General features: G+C 35.1%; 1 protein-coding gene across 13 annotated transcripts in view; it reads right to left on the reverse strand.

Annotated features, from left to right (window-relative positions):
• MAP4K3 (mitogen-activated protein kinase kinase kinase kinase 3) overlaps positions 1-20,580 on the reverse strand; it is a 192,214-nt gene that overhangs the window by 15,717 nt on the left and 155,917 nt on the right. For all 13 annotated transcript variants that reach the window (XR_006815104.1, XM_045979494.1, XM_045979492.1 and 10 more), the window contains 10 exons: positions 20,028-20,070; positions 18,537-18,696; positions 17,564-17,676; positions 13,886-13,927; positions 11,997-12,081; positions 10,576-10,655; positions 5,678-5,738; positions 5,478-5,595; positions 1,258-1,316; positions 151-254 (listed from right to left, as the gene is read on the reverse strand). Coding sequence is in view for 12 of the 13 variants with exons in the window: in XM_045979494.1 (XP_045835450.1) it covers positions 151-254; positions 1,258-1,316; positions 5,478-5,595; positions 5,678-5,738; positions 10,576-10,655; positions 11,997-12,081; positions 13,886-13,927; positions 17,564-17,676; positions 18,537-18,696; positions 20,028-20,070 (865 nt within the window). In the remaining variant the exon portion in view is untranslated. The remainder of the gene's footprint in view (positions 1-150; positions 255-1,257; positions 1,317-5,477; positions 5,596-5,677; positions 5,739-10,575; positions 10,656-11,996; positions 12,082-13,885; positions 13,928-17,563; positions 17,677-18,536; positions 18,697-20,027; positions 20,071-20,580) is intronic.

The raw sequence follows: 20,580 nt of genomic DNA on the forward strand, positions 1-20,580 counted from the left end.
CACTACTCTGCCACACAAAACAAACTCATGAAATTAGCTTGAGAAGAAACGGGGAAAAAAGAAAAAAATGTTTTTTTGTTTTTTTGAAAGAACAGGAAAATTAACGAAGCTTTTATACTAAGAATGACTGAGGTTGCTTTTCATGCTTACCTTAATTAACATAAATTTCTGCATTGGTTCAACCCATTCTAATAAAACAATGCTAGTCTGAAGTGCCCCACATAGGTACTTATGGCCTGTGTAAGGATTTCGCACTGTCAAGGCAAAAAAGTATATGTAAGTTCTCTTATCATACAGAAAGTCCTAACAACAGCAGTCGCATGCTCTGAACACAAACGAACAACAGCTGGCTGGAGTTCAATTTCCTAATTAGATTGCAGGGTGAAAACATTTTCAGTAAGAGCTGGAACCTCCTCCACCACGAGCAGGACTTCTGTCTTATGCACACACGAAACGGGTGGTTATTATGGGGTCTGGCTGTGGGAAGAAAGATTTTAGGTCTCACGGCAGCAGGGAGGTTAGGTGCGGCAACAAGATCCCGAAGGAAGGCTCCGCAGTACATCTGGGGAGAAGCCGCCAAACTGAGACACTCCGGCACACCGAGGGACAGGTAACTGAGGTGGTAATGTTCAGAGGCAGTGATGCTTTGGTTCTAGTGACATGAAGACGTTACTGCTCAACTCCCGAAATACAGGTTTACAAGTAATAAAGCCTCAGAGGTTTTTAAAGCAAGGCAAGGAAACTCTTTTTTGCTTTTGCCACATGCAAATAAAACAACTGGTTGTGATGGGGGAGGAAGAAGACTTTAGGACTGTGGTGTTTGAACAGGGAGACTACAACTTTCACGTCACAGGCATAAGGTTTTACATATTAAAGGCATGAAAACATACGCTGAATGAATAAATGCAGTCTCTTAAGCCATTACTGAGCAGCATGTGAGCGGATAAGGAGCAGGACCCCTGGAGAACAGGGTATGATAAAGTGCTGTAATAAAAGTCATCCTACTTTCTCCATTTATCCAGTCAATAAATTATCTGCAAAACAACTGTTACGTGCAAGGTACTATATAAGGTTTAGTTTACATGGAGACTGAATGGCCAAGACATTTGTTTTACTTAAGGGGGAAAAATAAACTATAACTGGCAGAATGCCCTGGAGAAGTACTATTTTATACTAGATTTAAAAATGAGCCTCACACTGTTTTCTTATCTATTCTGCAAAGCAGGAGAGCTACATGTTATGGAACAGTTTACTTACCAACACAACATTTCTGACACCACTTGGTTTCAGGGATTTTTGCTGATACAGCAAATTTCCTAAATGTAAATGAAAATGAATATATAATACATGTAGGTGAAGTTAGTATATGATAATGGTATCATTACAGATCAGTGCAGAAAGGATGAGTTGTTAAATCTACTAGGTCATCTATTAAAATTAAGAATACATTTGATCTGTTTCTTATCCCTCCTCCAACCAATTCCAAGTAGATTAAGGATTTATTAAAGTATGGAAAAATAAGACTATAAAATATTTAGATTTAGAAGAAGAGAACTTGGGATTTCTTTAAAAAATGCAAAAAGGACAAATTATACAGGAAAATATTAATATACTTTGATACTTTTTCATGGATGGATCCCTACCACCACAAACTACAGGTGGCAATTTGTTTAATGAATTTGTTGAATATAAACTTTGGTTTACTAAATGATACCACTAAGAAAGTAAAAAGATAAGCCATAAACTGAGGAAATATATTTTTAGCACATATAATAAGCTGAAGCTATGTAAAATGTCTTACCACTAAAAGGATTTTTAAGAACTTTTTTTTAGACGTTTTTATTTCTCTACTCAGAAGAATGGGATATAGATTTTCTGGCAAAGGTCGGGGTTCTACAAATATCTGATTCAAACTTAAGTATGTAAAAATCCATTTAAAATTATTTTTTAAAACTAAAATTAAAAAAAATACATAAACTCAAATGTCTTTTATAATGAAAGTTAATAAAACAGACTGTTAGTACAAGGTTGTGCAAATGTCAAATTATACTTCCCCATTTCTGTACACATATTTAAACTTCTTTTACAATTGTAAATGTGCCACAGATTAGATGTCATTGCTCTGCATGTCTTTAAAACAAAACAAAACAGAGCTGTGCTTTGCTGGTAATAAAATAGTAAAGCATGCATGTGATGCTCACTACCATTCCAAACAAGCTCAGAATAATCTTGATGGGTGTTCCTGTCACCGTACAACTGGCAGCTGAGTAATAACCAAGCATATAATGCTGAGGTATTGTAACTTTAGCTTTTAATATGTTTTATATGCTAATGTTTATTTATAAAAATCTTTAATAACTATTGCTAACATTTACAAATAAGACCTTATTGTTTGCCATGAATTTCACATGTTCTGTGTCAGTCCCTCTGATAATGCCACGAGATAGGTCACAGCACAGAAATCTGAGGGTTAGATTTAATAATTTCCTCAAGGTCATACAGTTAGCAATTCTAGGAAGAAAGAATTCTAATCTAGTGTCTTAAGTCTAACTGTAGTGTTCATATTGATTCAACTTCGAAAAAAGAAATCTACTTTTCTTTTATAATTCTGGATCAGTTTCACTAAAAAGTATTCTGAGCTTGCAAGAGAAGCTGTTAAAATGTTACCACTTGTAAGTACATTATCTGTGTGAATTAGAATTTTGTTAATTATTATGGTACCTAAACAATGACAAATTCGTCAGATACTGAGGCACTAAATGACAATGATGATCTAGAATACCTTGATTTCAAATTTTGGGTTAAAGCACCTATTGTTCCCATCAACTACATTAATATTGGGAAGAGTTTTATGTTCCAATTCATGCATTACATTAATATTTATAAAAATACCCCCTTATAAACAGTGAAATTTCATATAGCTAAAACAAAACAAAAATTCCCCATACCTTTAAATTAAGTAAACTGCTTGAACCAAAGTGCTTTTTAGGGTTTTAAAAAAGTCTGAATCAAGGTCTTGATAAATTTCCACTGCAACAAACTTAATGCTCCCAGTCCACACTTACGAAATTGTCCCCTGGGTCCCAAGGTTACTTAAGGGGTTAAGTTATTGAATCTGTCAAAACCCAGGAGGATTAACTGACTGCAAGGTTCTGAAAGACTGTAAAGAATACTACGTAGTCAATACAAGATCAACTACTAAGTACAACTGAGGGTTAACAATAATGAAACTACTCAGAAGAGCTGCGAGCAGCACACCGAAATATTAAAAAAGTTTATAATTTTCTCCAGTGATCTATATAGACTTACCTTACTTTTAAGTCATGATTTTATAATAAGGCAGTAAAATTTATTTACCAGCACCCAGCTAACTAGAATCCAAAGTGAACCAACATTCTCAGTCTATTTATTGTAAGCTATTTTAGGTTACGTTACAGACATAGTTCAAATTACCATGCCTAACAATGACGACAACAGATCTGCTTAATAAGAGCCTACTAGGTGCTGGAAACCGTGGCAAATACTCTACATACATAATTTATCATTTTAAAAACAACTTTACAAGATAGGCATACTGGTTCCATTTTACAGATGTGAGGTTGTATAATTTATTCAAGGTCCCAAACCTACTAAGTGAACAAGGCAGGATTTATCAAGTCTAACTAGATCCCAAAGCCTACTCTTTACTAAAGCAGCTTTACAGTACCAAATGGTGAGTACTTAGATTTATAATGAGAACCACAGGACATTACAAGATGCTCAAAGGAAGTTTAATTTGTGCTCACTTTACAGTAGAAGAGCTGGTACTAATACACACACAAAATTTTATCATGCAAAAAAAGTTCTCAGATTTCCAGCCAGTAAATGAGAGAATTGAGAGTAGATTTTACAACTGACTTCTTGATAACACAACTGAAGAAAGTGAGAACACACTGCTGAGTGTTACTAACACTGAAGACTAACACAACATTATGTGACGTAACAGCCCAGATCTAAAGTACTCTTAGAGGTAGCATCATCTTCTACGGAAATTCCTTAAAGGAAGAGGTAATACATCATTCAATTCTGTCTCATGTGAATATTAGGAAACTTTCTGCACATCTGATATATTCAGTAAAATTTGAAAAATTGAACACAGCTACAAATAAGCTCAAATAAGCTCCAAATGTCTCACAAAGCTGACAAAATGATATAAAAATAAGTGAATACATTAAAATTTATGTGCTTTATACTCCTTGGAGGGCTCTTGTACCTTACATACATACATATATATATATATATATATATGTATTTTTTTTTTTTTTTAGAGATTTCATTTATTTGACAGAGAGAGAGCATGAGCAGGGGGAGTGGCAGAGGGAGAGGGAGAAGCAGGCTCCCCGATGAGCGGGGAGCTTGATGTAGGACTCAATCCCAGGACCCTGGGATGATGACCTGAGCTGAAGGCAGACACTTAACAACTGAGCCACCCATGGTCAGTTTCCATGGCCAGAGGAATTTAGGATTATCAAGTTAGACAACTAGATGGAGAAGTGCTATATAAGAGGACAGAAAATCAACAGCACCAAGTGGCAGCTGGGAGAAAAAGAGGGACAGACAAACACTATCTGAAGAAAGAAACGCCCTAACCCCATTCTTGGGGCTGATAATAGCTAACTCCAGTTGTAGATATTATAAGTATCATAAATCAAGTCCAGAGTTGCAACTCTTGAGTCATCATGAAAAGATCCAGTTAAACTCAATGTAATCTATTTTAAGAAGACAGAAAAGCAAGAGGTATAATTTTTTAATGATTTTTATCAAAAAGGTTAAGTTTAAAGTCTTTTGCACAATGGGGCAAATTTTAACTCTACTGTAAACTCAGCAATTGAGAACAACAGCTTTTCAAGGTACTTGAAAGCCAAGGGTGTAGATAAGTTGCTCTACAACTGAGGTGGTAAAGGAAGAATGGCTACAGTACAATGTTTTCTCAAAATACAGTTTATACTAGACTCCAAAGACCTTTTGGTCAACAAATGAGGCACAATATGATAATAACCAAAGAAAGAGAGAGCATAATGAAAAATTCCTGAAAGGAGAAAAGCAAAACCCCTCAATTCCTAAATAATTATCTTCTAATGTGTAAACCTTGATTTAATAAATCATTTTGATTTTCTAAGTTTAGAAACTGTACTTTGAAAAAAATTCACTTTATTCAAATTAACATGGTACGTCAAAAGCACTGATGGGATGGAAAATTACTAGCAAATATAGGAAAAAAATTAGTTTTAACCTTGTAAAAAACACTAATCAGTTTTAAAATTCTAGAGGTGCTTCCAGTTCTTGTGAAAATATATTACCTCTCACGGTTTTTTCATTACACATGATTTCTACTAACCCAAACTGAGTGCTTTTTTCAATTTCTGTAGTATAACTGTTATTTAGAATTAATTAACATACTACCCCTAAGGATAACACATAAGTAAATGTAAAGTTACCTCGGCAATATCCTGTCAGGGAGTTTGTGTGCTGGAATAGCCACAGGTAACTTCTGCATTTGTCTTGCATAATCAAAAAGCCCTGGTAAATTATGGGAATAAAGCTGAGAAGCTTTACCTGTAAAGAAAAATAACCATGATAATAAAAGCTAGTAACATAAATAAGAATAATTGTAAGATATGTAAAAACTAAGACTTACCAGATATTGATAGTAAGCAATTGTTCATTACGTATAACCATGTACACCTTCGGGGGAATAGCTGGTTTAAAAAAAAAAAAAAAGTGCAAAGTTTACAAAAGATAACAGATAAAATAGTAACATAAATATGTACATAATTAACTACGTAACCTATCTTATCAATGGGCTAGTCTTAAAAAAGAAATTTATTTTAATAGACATTCATTTTGGAAGACATTTAAAACAAGATGATATCTATATGGGAGAAAAATAAGTAAATCAGCAATATAATTTCATTACCTAAGTCTCAACATGATATGGTTAGTTTCAGTCCCCCTTATGGTTAAGAACTCTATAATCCCAAACTGCAAAGGGAGAAAGGACATTTTCAAATGTCTATTCCTTTATTTTGGTTCTGGGGTTAAATAATTAACTTTCCTGTGTACTTCTCTAGATACTTTTGTATCTAGGCACATGGACATGCCCAGCTTCTCTAGCAGAAGAGACACAAAAAAGAATCATGGTGCAGTGGAACACAGGGTATCAAAACACCAGGTATGGAGGAGAAAAGGTTGAGGGAAGATGAAAATGTACAAATAATTAAGAATACAGATACGGAATTCATTTCTGAAACACAGTCCATAAGAACTGATGGGCAGCTCTGGAAGTTTGAAAGTGATTAGTATTTAGGGCAAAAACAAGGGAATCCATGGAACACAGTCCATATTCTTTGAAGGAAAAATGTAACTGCTCTCATTAATACGTATTATTTATGAAGCCCAGTGGTTCTCAAAGTGGTCCCTCCATCCACATCAGCGTTACTAGCATCATGGGGGCATTTATTAGAAATGCAAATTCTTGGACCTAACCCCAGACTTACTGAAGCAGAAGTTCTGAAAGGAGGCCCAGCAATTTAGTATTAACCAGCCCTCCATGTGATTCTGAGGCATACTGAAGTCTGAGAGCCACGATGAATATAATGAAGCATTCTGATTTAATAAGCCCGAGCGCCAGGTTTGCTCTGGCAGCTCCTACTCAGTTACTCCAAAATAGATTGGGATGTGGGCAGGGAAGGGAGAGAATGAAGGGACAAATGAAACATACCAGGGCCTCTAAGGGCTTTACTTTATTAAAGCACAAAGTCACAATGATGCCCCTGGATAATTAAAGGAGAAAAGGTAATAATAAAAGGGAAAGAACAAAGTAAAAGCTACTTCATATAAAACCTACCTAATTGTTTCATTTATTTGCAAAATATACTCACATAAAGTATCTAATTTCTCCAAACAAATAAAAGATGGCAATATAGTTTTAAAAAGAATTATTATTGAAATATAGTTGACATACAACATTGTATTAATTTCAGGTGCACAAAATAGTGATTTGACAATTCTATACATTATCCAGTGCTCACCACAGTTAAATTGTAGTCACCATCTTTCTCCATACAATGTTATTACAATATTATTGACTATGTTCTCTATGCTATATTTTCGCCACAGTTTTTAATTTTGAAAAATGTGTCTATAGCTGTGTCTCAGACTGAAACGACAAATATTTCCTATTTTATGCTCATCATAAAAAATTCACAAAATTATTGGGAATTCACTGGCTACATTGAGAAAATTAGGCAGAATGAGGGGCAATGACTTATTACAAGCCATATAGCAGTATGTTATCAAAGTAGCAAAAACTGTTTTTGTTTTGTTTTAAAGATTTTTATTTATTTGACAGAGAGAGAGAGCACAAGTAGGCAGAGTGGCAGGTAGAGGCAGTGGGAAAAGCAGACTCCCCACCAAGCAGGGCGCCCGATGTGGGACTTGAACGCAGGACCCTGGGATCATGACCTGAACTGAAGGCAGCCACTTAACAAACTGAGCCATCCAGGAGCCCAGCAAAAAGTTGCTTCATATTTAATACTGTCTTGAACTGGGTTTATCTTCGTTAAAAAAAACCATCAAAAGTATTTCTCTAGTATTAAATCTATGGTCTATTGTGACATGATTTATTTATAAATGTAAGTTAGTTAGCTTGTTTAATACAAACATATACAAAGTACCAGGGCAAGACAAAAACTCCTTGCATAATAAATTGTCAACACAGGGACAATGAAAAAGTATTTATGCAAAGTTTTATTAAGTGGATTTTGCACTGGATTTTTGTTTTCAGCCACATTTAATAAAACCCTAAAGCTTTACTAGATTTCTAATGTTGAGCTCCTCTAGCAAAGTAGGCTCTGGGTGAAATAATCCATTTAATGAAGGTATACAGTAGTTAAGAAGTGTAGGTTCTACAGTTTGCACAGACTCAGATACCTGCTTTCTCAGTGACTGTGACTTTGGATAATGTGATCTCGGTGAGTCAGCGTTCTTATTTGTAAAATGGAGTGCCTATACCTAACGGAGTTGGCTCTGGTGATTAAACAAGAAAAGGGCGTGGGAGACTGGCATATGTGGAGCACTGAGTGAGTGCTAGCTATAAGTAATCAAAGCAGATAAAAAATTTAAAATCAGAACCCTATTTAGTGTCATCTCCTCTCCTTCCAGCATCTTCCCCTATCTAACAGACTCATGCCACCTGGTCTCTTTCCTCTAGGAAACAGAGAAAATCCACCTAATAATTTCATAGCAAGATGAAAAAACTCTGGATCGCACATATTCCCATTCCCTACTTTTCAAAGGCTTTCTCTGCAAGGGAGAAGGTTTCACTTTGTAGGGCATGTGTAGCTCAGACTATATTATTCACACAGTGTAGTTTCCGGTGCTGAAGCATCTCAGGAGGGGACTTCCTGAAGACTGGGACCAGATGGGGCTGGTGGGCACCTTCACTTAACAGTCCCTTGAATTAGGCGAATAAATGCTTACCCCACCTATGCATGAAGTTAGCCTTGTTCCTTACAATTAATACTGTTACCTATAAGGTGATTTTAAAATATCTTATTATATCCAAGAAAAATATCACTACCTTTGAGTTACTTACTAATTATTATAATTAGTAATTGTGAGTACAATTATACAAGTCCCTTTCCATTTTTCTCTAGTTCCTAATATTTTTCAGCTACCTCATTATATACCACTTCCATGCCGATTGAAAGATTTATAGTATATCATACAGTTCAGGATCTTGTCAGAAAATCTAAGTTAAAAATGCTGCAATGAGGGGCGCCTGGGTGGCTCAGTGGGTTAAAGCCTCTGCCTTTGGCTCAGGTCATGATCCCAGGGTCCTGGGATCGAGCCCCACATCAGGTTCTCTGCTCAGCAGGGAGCCTGCTTCCTCTTCTCTTTCTCTGCCTGCTTCTCTGCCTACTTGTGATCTCCGTCTGTCAAATAAATAAATAAAATCTTTAAAAAAAAATGCTGCAATGAGAAAAGATGGAAATGTTTGGTTATAAAGAAAATACCCTTACTTACAGATTTTTTTTCTCTCCATTGTATTTGTAATCAATTTATATTGATAATGGACAATGAGTTATACATCCCACAGGAACCTAAAACTCCATGTGACCAAACTTCATGCACTATCATGCCCTTCAAACTTACTTCCCCTTCTGCACACGATACCCTGACAGGTGGTACTTGTTGTTCACTAGCTGGAGACCTGGAGTCAACCTAGATTTTTCCTGAGCTTCCATGTTGAAGAGGTCATTTAATATGCCAGTTTCCACTCTTTAATCTTTCTCTAGGTCTGGTCTTTCTCCACAGGAGCCACACAGGTGGGGGAGGCACTGTGGTGCAGTAGTTAAGGACATGGCCTCTGGAGCCAGCTGGCCTGGGTTCATATCCCACCCAGTTCAGCTACTTAATAGTTGTGTGATCTCTGAAAGTTACTAATCCCTTCCATGCCTCAGATTTCTCAAAAGAAATGTGATCCATGATGGTATCTATCTGTGAGAGTTGTTGTGAAGATTAAGTTAGTTAATTATGTTAAAAACAGTATCTGGCAGGGGTGCCTGGGTGGCTCAGTTGGTTGAGCATCTGACTCTTGGTTTCAGCTCAGGTCATGATCTCATGGGTCATGGGATTGAGGCCCGCTAATCGGGGAGTCTGCTTGAGATTTTTCCTTCTGCCCCTCCTCTCTCTCTCCCTCTCTTTTTTCTCTCTGGAATAAAGAAATAAATCTTAAAAAAATATATATAAATACAGTATCTGGCCCCCAGTAAGTTTTATATAGGTATCGGCTACTAACATCATCGTTACCATTCTGCAGATTGTTTAGCTTTGCTGGCCCCTGGCTACTAAATGCCAAAAGCTTCCCCCAATCACTGGAACAATAATCAATGTCACCATACAATTCCAAACCCCTTTCTGTCCTCTCCACTTCTGCCCCGACTCAACACTTCTTCACCCTTTGACCAGAATCTCTTCTGCCATCTCTCATCACACTGCAGATAGTTCTAAAACACGGACCTGGTCATCAGCATGGTGTGCAAGCTCAGGGGTTTGGCAGCTGCCTTCCCCACCCACGTCCATCTACTGTTCCTATGCTGCAGTTATCCTATACTCCAGTCAGATTGTTCACGGCTCCCCATCCTTGCATGCTGAGTCACAATGCCATGCCTTTGTATTTACCCTCTATCTGTCTGGGAAGCTTCGGCTCATTGCCATCAATGGTCTCTTCTCACCTGCCCAGAGGAGGGGCTAGTGACTTGCACCTCTGTGGCCTCGACCTGTGCTCACTTCTAAGGTGACAGCAGAGTGTTGCACTGACTGCCACATCTCTTTCTCTATTACATCATGAGGTCCTGCAGGGCAAGGACTAGTCCTGCGAATGTGTCCTTGGGACCTGACAAATACAATATGCTTTGTGAATATGCTTTGTATCTTATGGATACAAGAAGCAGAAAATCCTAGAATTGAAACTTATTTCTTGCCTACTATCTATATGTAACTTTAAAAAAGGGACAATACAAAATAACACACCTGTTCCATTGATGTTTCATGAAGTTCATTAAGATTCAAAGTATAAATCCCTTCTTCTGCACCAAATATCAAGTACTGATCTGAAATGACAAGAGTAATTCACCTGTTTTGATATGTAAAATATTTTCAAAAAGGATTTATATAGAAGTTAAGTAAATATCTATTAACATGAAGAAAGAATTATGTGATTGATAAGCAGTAAATATAGTTTAATACAACTAAGTGGCTAAACACTCTACCTTAATGAGCTGAGCTATATGTAAATAACAGCCTCAAAACAGATGATAAAGAGGTTCTGAAGCCTGGAATGCTAGGGTTCCTCACATATCAGAGGGTGCTGAGGACTGGCAGAGAATCTGTAGCTTCTTTTCTACAATTCCTTTAAGAGAGGATCATGTACATTTGATGCACAGAATATAAACACAGAAGAACTGATACAAAGTATTTTTGCAGATGAGCTACCATTATAAGCAGTGTCATTCAGACACCAGGATCTAAAACCAAAACCAAAACCAAAACCCAAACCCCAACAAACCAGGATCTGGCTACTGCCTAGTCAAAAAGTTAACTAAAACTTGGCTACCTGCTAGGGTACTCAGTATCTGCTAGAACATGGTAGTTTAGCCATAGTCCTGTTTGAGCTGCTTTTGATAATAAAAAACAATAGGTCAAGAACTTCTCCACACTAAACTGAAGTAAGCTGAGAACAACTGAGAATGCCAAGAGCATTCCTATCCTGCCCAGTATTTAGGATCAGCGCGGGCAGATTAAAGGCATAAGCTTTGTAGTCCGACCATACAAATGAACAAGATTCCAAGTGCAGCTATACCCCAGACTGGTGACAAAACAATAAACCTCTCTTAATGTCATTCTCCTTACTTGGGAAATACAAGTTCCTCTACCTTGGATTTTTAAAAGATTTAGTAAGACGTGCAGGCATGTGTTCATGTAGATCTTACATACACAGATAATAAGATGTATAGTGAGAGAATGCTGGTAGTCTTTTGTTAGCGACTAACGACAACGATTCTTACTGTGACTCCCTTTAAGGTGGAGAGGCCCTCTAGAGTGTTCACCACACCCTGGACCCTTGGCAGTTAACTCCTTTAACAAACAGCTACACCTAAAGCACAAAGGTACTGAACGTGCAGCTACAGAAAAAAACTTTTCTGAGGAAATCAGGGTAGCATTGAGTGTACAGTTTCACTCTATTGATATGGGGACCACATAGTGAAATTTTAGTATTACAGGTTAGGGTTAGGGTTAATAACATGGAGAAACATATTTACCTTGAACAATTTTTAAAAAGTATAACAAAAAAATTTTCAGAAGGGTATTCTGAACATGAAGAAAACTGAATGCTTTCATGGCCTCAGGTTAAAAAACAGTAAGAAAGAGAACATAGAAACATATAGTACTACCTCTTGTGTCTGGGTTTATCCATGATGTTGCACAGTGAATTTTCAAGGGACATCCATTAAAAACCTTTGAAAAACATGCACCCATCTGGAAAAACAAAGAATAACCAAGTAATACAATATTCCCGGATAAGAAGGAAATCATAAATTCTACAAAGGTGAAAAGTTTCTTCTTTCATTTCATGACCTAAAATGTTCTTAATCATTAAATTTAACATTAAAACATGAAGAGGTATAGTTGATTTCAAGATTCATATTGTGTACTTCAAAACATGGGTCTGTACCCCTTTTTAAAAAAAAAACAAAAAACAATGTGCTTATTCTCCCTGGATAGTCAATAAAAAGCTTTATTTCTTTTTGTTAATATTTATCAAGCCCATTTACAAGTCTTTTATATAATAAGTACCTTATAAGGAAATATAGTATCATTCATTTGAACTTTTTTTGATCATTTAAATAAAATGTTAATTTTGAAACTGTTGTTCAGGTTAGAATAAATAAATACAAGAAAGCTTATTCATTTAATCACCTTTTCTACCAACGACTTGGGGGGGGAAGAATAGAAAAATATTTGATGAGAAGAGCACTGTGCATCATTTTATGGCTGGAATGTTTTCTTCACAAATATGGAGACAATACCCAGAGAAAGAACACATTACTATAGTTGATAAGGGATTAAAAACACTAACATGAAAAAATAAAATCATAAACTTTGAGATTTCCTTTTCCTCACAGAAACCTACCAACCAGTATTATTAAGATTTTAGTACCAAATAACAACAACCTGGCAATACCAGCAGGTGATAAAAGACCAATAAAAAATGTTTTTATGATGTAGGGCAGAAATTGTATCATTTAACTAGTTCATTATTCTTTAAGATAACTGCCAAAATTTCGTATGTAGAGGTGCTGCCTAATTGCTAAAAATCAAAGTGACAAAATGAGGTGCCAAACAATGAAACCAACCCCACCCATAAGCTAGTCTGGACAGCTGATAAGACCTGGCTTTCCAGTTACGAGCTCTTCCCTGTTAGCGGCACCTGACCTGACAGCTCCGCACTGTACCCAAACAGGCAATCACGCCCTGCTGTCTGAGTGTCTCTGCTGGATTTGGGAGCCCTTTACTCTCAAAACTTTTATTTTGTAAAATAAGGGACAAATATTTAGATCTTTATATAATTACAAAGTGGAGTAAGAAACTAAAAAGGCTGAAAAGGAGAGTCAAGAGGTTATAGACTAGAAAGGCAGCAGACACTTTCTAAATTAGTGTCTACTACATTTTAGGTTACAGGTTTGCAGTGGTGAAGATGCAGTTCTATTTATACTGATGCACAATTACACCAAGCTAATATAATTTAATTGAGCTAGTATAATTTTATAATATAATAACGTAATTTTAATACGAAGGCAGCAAAAAAACCAACCAGGACAGAGTGGAACATAGGAGTATACCTAGGTAAAGATCCTGCAAACATTCTGGGGTCTCAGTTTTACTCATGGTCAAAACAGAGTTTGGGCCAGATGGTCCTTTAATGTTTCCTCTAGTTTTAAACTTCTGTTTTTGACAACTGAAAAATGTGTCATGTCTACATTTTGTACTTCCTATTGTATCCATGTGCCTTTTCTACATTTCTTCAAAAATATCTACAAAGAAGATATTAACAAATTTTGGAATAAAGGAGTTCTAAAATGTGTAACTTACCATAATTTTATTTTGTAAAGCTATTTTTCAGATGTAATAATATTTAAGTTAGCAATCTTACAGATTTTTTTTTTAATTAATAAAGGAGATTTTTTCAAACAGGTAGAAAATCTAACCAAAGATACACAGCCAAGCAATTATCTTTCATTGTATTCAGCTTGAAAACAACCTATTTGATATTTATACTTACATGCACTTTAGGTGTTGGGGGTAGACCATTACTAATAGGCTTCTAGAAAAAGAATACATGCATGAATACACTTTTTGTTGCTGTCTGGTATAACAATACTGTATTTCAAACACATGCATCAAAATAAAATACATGAACCCTTTCTTTTTGTAAAACCAAACAATATAGGTAAGGCTGAAGTTCCCTATAACCCTTCTATAGTCCACTTACTCCTGGTACCCACCCCCCCAAAACCTGATTTAGTATGTACCCTCCCAAGCCTTTCTTCTAGATAACTATATGTACTCATGTATTTGTGTATGTTTTCATACCTCTTCCGTGTATGTATATATGTGTATATATATATACACGTGTGTGTGTGTGTGTGTATATGTATATATATATATGATTCCCTACAGAAAACACTTTTTGTTTTAGAACATAAATAGTTAAGCACTGTTTTATCAACCTCTTCTTTGCCTTAATGTTGGGTCTTGGACGGATCTTCGTATCAGTACACATAGATCTGGTTCATTTGTTTTAACTGTAGCACAGTATGAATATAACATTATCTAGCTATTCTCTAATCATTACTGGATATTTAAGTTATTTTCCCTTATTTACTATAACAAAAATGCAGAAATGGTCACCCTTGCATGTACCTTACTATGCAATTTTTGTGAATGATTTTTTTAGGGTACACTGTGAGAAGAGAAACTACTGGAACAAAAGGGCTGTACCTACATTCTGGCTGCCAAACTTTCTGAGTACTCATCTCATATCATACCTATCAGCAATGTAGGAGAGCACTGGTTCCTTATGATCTCACAGACACTTAATGCTATCAAACTGATCAATAAAAATGTTTTCTCCTTAATTTGCATGGCTTTGATTGTTAGGAAGACTGAGAATATTTGAAAAACAGTGAACTGGCTATTTGTATATTCTCTTCTGTGAATTGTCTTTTCCCATTTTTTTTACTGAGTTATGTTTTTATTATCTATTTGTTGGAGTTCTTTATGTAATCTAGATTTGAAACTTTTTTTCTAAAAAAAGACTTTACTTACTTTTCAGAGAGAGAGAGAGCGTGCGCACATGCGCACAAGCAGGGGGAGTGTTAGGCAGAGGGAGAAGCAGGCTCCCCGCTAAGCAAGTAGCCCAATGTGGGACTCAATCCCAAGACCCGGGGATCATGACCTGAGCTGAAGGCAGATACTTAACGGACTGAGCCAACCAGGCACTTTAGATGTGAATACTTCATCTATTAAATACATTACACATGTCTTATCCTAGTCTGTAGATTATCTTAACCTTGTTTACAACATCAACTGAAGTTTTACATTTTGATGAATTCAAATGTATCAATCACTGGTCAAAGTATACTGATAATTATAAGGCGAGTAAAAACAGCATAATCCTTCACCTATAACATGCTTAAGAATACCAGATATTTTTCCAAGGGGCTACATGCCTGAAGTATATGATTTGTTCCCTGGAGAATGAATCTCTTTGAGAGAGAGGATACTTTATTTAATTTTTAAAATGTACTCTTTCCTAATTCAAGATAAACTCGACCACTCTTTTTTTTTTTTTTTTTAAGATTTTACTCACTTATTTGTCAGAGAGAAGAAGAGAGAGAGAGTGAGAGAGAGAGAGGACAAGCAGGGGGAATGGCAGGGGCAGAGGGAAAGGCAGGCTCCCTCCCCACTGAGCGAAGTCGATTGGGTCCCAGGACCCTGGGATTATGATCTGAGCCAAAGGCAGACACTTAACTGAGCCACCCAGTCGTCCCACAATGATACTTTACACATATATTTTATGAAAGTTTAGACTTCTTTGGAGGTTAATCTTAATATTTTAAGGAATGACATCCTAATTTTTCTAATCTAAATCAAAATTACCTAAGTGATATGACAAAAATTAACTAAAAAGCTATTAATTGATTTTGTATACATAATACAAATGAAATATTCTATGTAGTACTACTTCTGTAACTACTAGACACTTCTGAAATTAAGACTATTTGAAATTTTATTTTGTGGATAGGTATATGAGAATGTACAGCCTCTCATGGCCACAAATTTCTGATAATGTTTTTCCATTTTGCAAATAATTTATGTACTTAGCTTTATATTGATATCCTTAAATTATGTTAGATCACCTACTCTGGCAAAACATTTTTAATTAGGGAGCTCTCAATGTTGTAACTGTAAAATTTACATTAAGTATTGACAGAACTGGCTATAAATAATTTCAAGCTGTAAAAACTAATCATGTTTTAATATATCATGGATACCGTTTATCCTATGATACAGTTGTGGACATATTTAAGAATTATTGAGACTGTTAGTTTCACTACTACAGAACAGTAGTTCCTTATCCTACTGAAATAGGTAATAGAGTGAATTAAAACGCATACATAAAACACATCTACATCTCTCAAAGGTTCTTACACCGCACTGCAGAGTCACTAGGTTGTAGATCTGTACTACTACATTAACAGGGCTGCTAAAATTTACAATGATGAAAACAAAAAGGCCCTGCTCAGCTGGACAGACTTCATAAAAACTTATTCCTGAAGGACATTTTATGCTTTTGTTAACAACGTCCTACCTAAATTTCATAAATTATGATGGATAATCCCAGTTAAGTGCTTTAACTGAAAATAAAAAATGGTATATCATATTATGTCATGAAATATTTACTTTTCTTTTTATTTTTAAAGATTTTATTTATTTATGTGACACAGAGAGAGAGAGAGATCACAAGTAGGCAGAGAGAGGGGAAGTAGGCTCCCCACTGAGCAGAGAGCCTGATGCGGGGTTTGATCCCAGGACCCTGAGATCATGACCTGAGCTGAAGGCAGAGGCTTAACCCACTGAGCCACCCAGGCACCCCTATGATGAAATATTTAAAAAAAAAAAGTTTATCAGATACAGTACAAAAGCCTCTAGCAGTGTACTACCTAAAATCATAGTTATATGCACATAAACATTTTAAATACACTATAAATATCTATAAAAAAATATTAGTATACATAAAAACTTTAAAAAAATACCATCTCATCTCATGATCTCATCTGCTGAATTGGGGATTTTAAGGATTTTTTGTTGCTTTAAGTTCTATGATGACAGACATCTGTCATCTGATGAAGAGATTCTTTACAAATGTTAAAATATTTTAATCCCCTGATAGGTAATACTTATTTATCTATAACAGGAGTAGCTGTTAAGGTTAATTTCATCTTCCCTGAAGTGATATTTTATATCTACTAGAAAATAATTTTTCCTCCTTGTTAGGTATTTTCTTTGAGTAAGAGTAGTAATACCATGAATTATGTAATCTACAGTTAAAAATCTGTCCTGAGTAAGCCCTAGCTTTCTTTATCTGTCCATGTCCTTCTTTCCATAACTTCTTGACACTGAAAAAGGAACTTTGTGAGAATCAATCTCATCACCATGAGAATAATAGTCATCTGTATGCAGAAGGTGACATTATAATACATGATTATAACCAACTGGCCATCATTCAAGTTTGCCGCAGTGAAGTTGCTTTAAGATTTAAGCAACCCATTATCATTACATTAAATACCATATAGTAAAATATGTAATTGCTACATTTTCATTAATTATAATAACAAAACTAACTTAACAATGAGAAAGAAAAAAACAAGTAGAGGTTATAAATATAAATACCTACTGGTACATCTTTCTTTTCTTTCCTTGAAGGATTTGTGCCTCTGTGTTCATTCTGTTGTTGATATAATGAACCATCTCGTTCACCATTTAACTGGAAGGAGCTCACTCCATTTCCTTCAGTGAGATGTTTAAATATATTTAAAAAGGATTAATTTTCATGAAAACTTTTATTCAGAAAATTATCAACTAGGAAAGAAAAATCTGATCTCTCAGATGGTTTCTGTCTTCACTTGGGATCGCCCAATCAGAAATATTTAGTACTCAAAGAAGTCTGATACACATGTTCTGCTGCTTGTATCTCTTTTTTTATACAAACGAATTTAAAATCAGGTTATGTCTAAGCACTTGTATTTGTGTAAAAGAAAGATATATATAACTTCTTTCAGGAAAGGGGCAATTTACACTATGTTATCCAGGAAACTTTAGTAGTTCTTTTTTTAATTCCTTCTTTTTTTTTTCGCTGCTTGTGCATAATGTGCAAGAATACAGTATTAAAACAGCATCTTCTAGTATTAATTTGGAGGCAAATACCTATCAAGAGTGATAATCATTTTTCTAAAAATGATTAAATGAAATAAAATGAAGAAGTTAGAGTACCCTCCTTTCTTTTCCTAAAACACAAGTAGCCTACAACCAAAACACACTTTCCTTGTTTGTTCACAGTTGTTTCTTCTGCTGCCACGCTAAGATAAATGATGAATTTAACATTCACAATTCTCCAAGAGGGAAGAGGTTAGAAAAGAAATGAGAAACAAGGACATTTGAATCCCAGAATGGGTCACAGGTAATGCTACCATATAAACACTTCAAACCATGTGGCAAAAAGCAGAATACATCTCTATGGTCATTGTCTTCCTTCTCCCCTCTCTCAAAGGAATGTCAAATACTCTCTTAAAAGAAAGATACCCTCCATTTTTTTCATGCAGTACTAAACCCTGGTAACGTGGTTATCTCACCCTCCCTACCCCCATTACCTAAAGCAACAGGCTTTTGTGGAGGTAATCTGGGTGGCGGTGGTCTAGGTGGAACTTGGGATGGTTTTGCTGGGCTCTCTGACGTGGGACATCTCTTGATAGTTCCTTGGTTATCATCCTCAGTAGAATGAGTTTCCTGTGGTATGAATATGGACTTAGGCTGAAATAATACAGAAAAGGAGACCAATGGTTAAACATGAAATTATTCACGTTTCATTCAAAAGGAAAAATATTAAACATTTTTTGAATTGTGTTTACTAGCTAAACTTCAAGGTTACTCAACTACCTGATTCAGATTATCCTACATATATCCTTAAAATATACAATAAGGTGTTTTCTCAGGGGGAAAAAAAAGGCCCTAATTCCTTCACAAGCCTTCCTACCTAGACTTGCTAAGTAAGAATACTGTTTTTTCTGACCTTCAATTTAAATGATTCTCTTTTTAAATATTCAGGCTAATCAGATTTCAGTTCTTTATAAGGCTAAGCCATCTCTTTTAGATGACTATGTATTTTATGTTAATGTTTAATCTCTCAGACTGGGGCAGGAGAAGATACCAATTAAAATTTTTATCATATTGGAGAATACTAACAAGCAATATGGAATGGCTAAGAAACTTTCTGTGCAGACAATGAAAAAAACCTCCAGTCTGCTGACAGTTTGGAGATTTTATAAGTTTTTATATATGTGTCCATTATTAGGAAGATTGCTCAGCACTTCTTGAAATTCTAATGTAAAACTAAATAAAAGCAAGTACTGTGTGAATTAAGATTTTTTCAAAAGTATAAAATGAAAGCAAAATAGAGTAATATATTAGTTGCCAAGACTGATCAGACTCCAACTTTCTTTTATAAACCCTGATTTCAAACTTTGGAACAGCTCATTTTATAAAGAGTTCAATTCTATAAATAAAATTTGCTCTGCATATAAACTCATGAATTTTTATTACCTATATCAACTCATTTTGTCTTTAAAAAAACCATCAGTTAGAGTAATTTTAATATTTTATGTTTTTTAATATTGTAACAAAAGGATTTTGTTGCTAAAAATTTTTTGAAAATTACTCTATTTTGTACTTTTAATGTAAAAGTACCTTCTGACAGTTACATATCTATGATGATAAATCATTATCCTTTACCCATTCTCAAGAAATCAGTTACTAGTAGATCACGGATTTTGAAGGAAAAAAATCTTACCAAAAAATGTGAGATTTCTAACCAGGTGAAATAATACTAACCCGTTAACTTAATCATTTTCATGTACAAATATCTAGAACTTATTATTTAGAATAAACAGTAAGTGACAAGTCGGATAATTAAAAAAATACAAAAATAATCACAGTCATCTGTATCATGGTTAGTAACTTGTTCATTTTTTTTGGTGGATCCCAAGAGAAAATAAGCTACAGAGGAAATATTAATCCAGTATTGAGGTGGCAGAACAATCACAACAAACACACACACATAATTCAAATTGAAAAACCTGCTTTACCTTTGGTGGCAAAGGAGGTGGAACTTTCGCTTTCATGGTTGAACTATAAAAACATGAGAGTTTAGAATCAGAATTGAATTAGTACTAAAATATAATTAATTTTTCAAAGATATGGAAGAATATTTGCATAAACAAGTTCTCTTTTCTGAGATTATGAGTGTTTTCCAAATATTCTGTGGAATGTTCAAGTTATACTGAATGAAGTTTTATTCGGAAGTAATTAAGGAGATATGCTTTCTTGGTTTCAAATTAAAAAACAGGAAAAGATAACTACAGTTCCAGTTTATATCAATTAGAAGGTAATTATTTAAAAACATAAGCAGCAATTAGCTTGGGAAAAAATAGCAAAATGATATGGTATAAAAATATATTACAATGTAAGCTTCATTTTTACTAGTTAGATATGAAATATCTCTGACGAAGCTCATCAAAAGCTACACATATTTGCTGGAAAATTTTAGGTAGAATTTATCTGACTGAAGCTAAAATTCATTGCAACTCAGGACTGGCATTTAGATGTACAAAAAAATTAAAAGATGATTGAGCATTAACT

This window comes from Meles meles, chromosome 15 (assembly GCF_922984935.1).
Source record: "Meles meles chromosome 15, mMelMel3.1 paternal haplotype, whole genome shotgun sequence".
NCBI lineage: Eukaryota > Metazoa > Chordata > Mammalia > Carnivora > Mustelidae > Meles > Meles meles.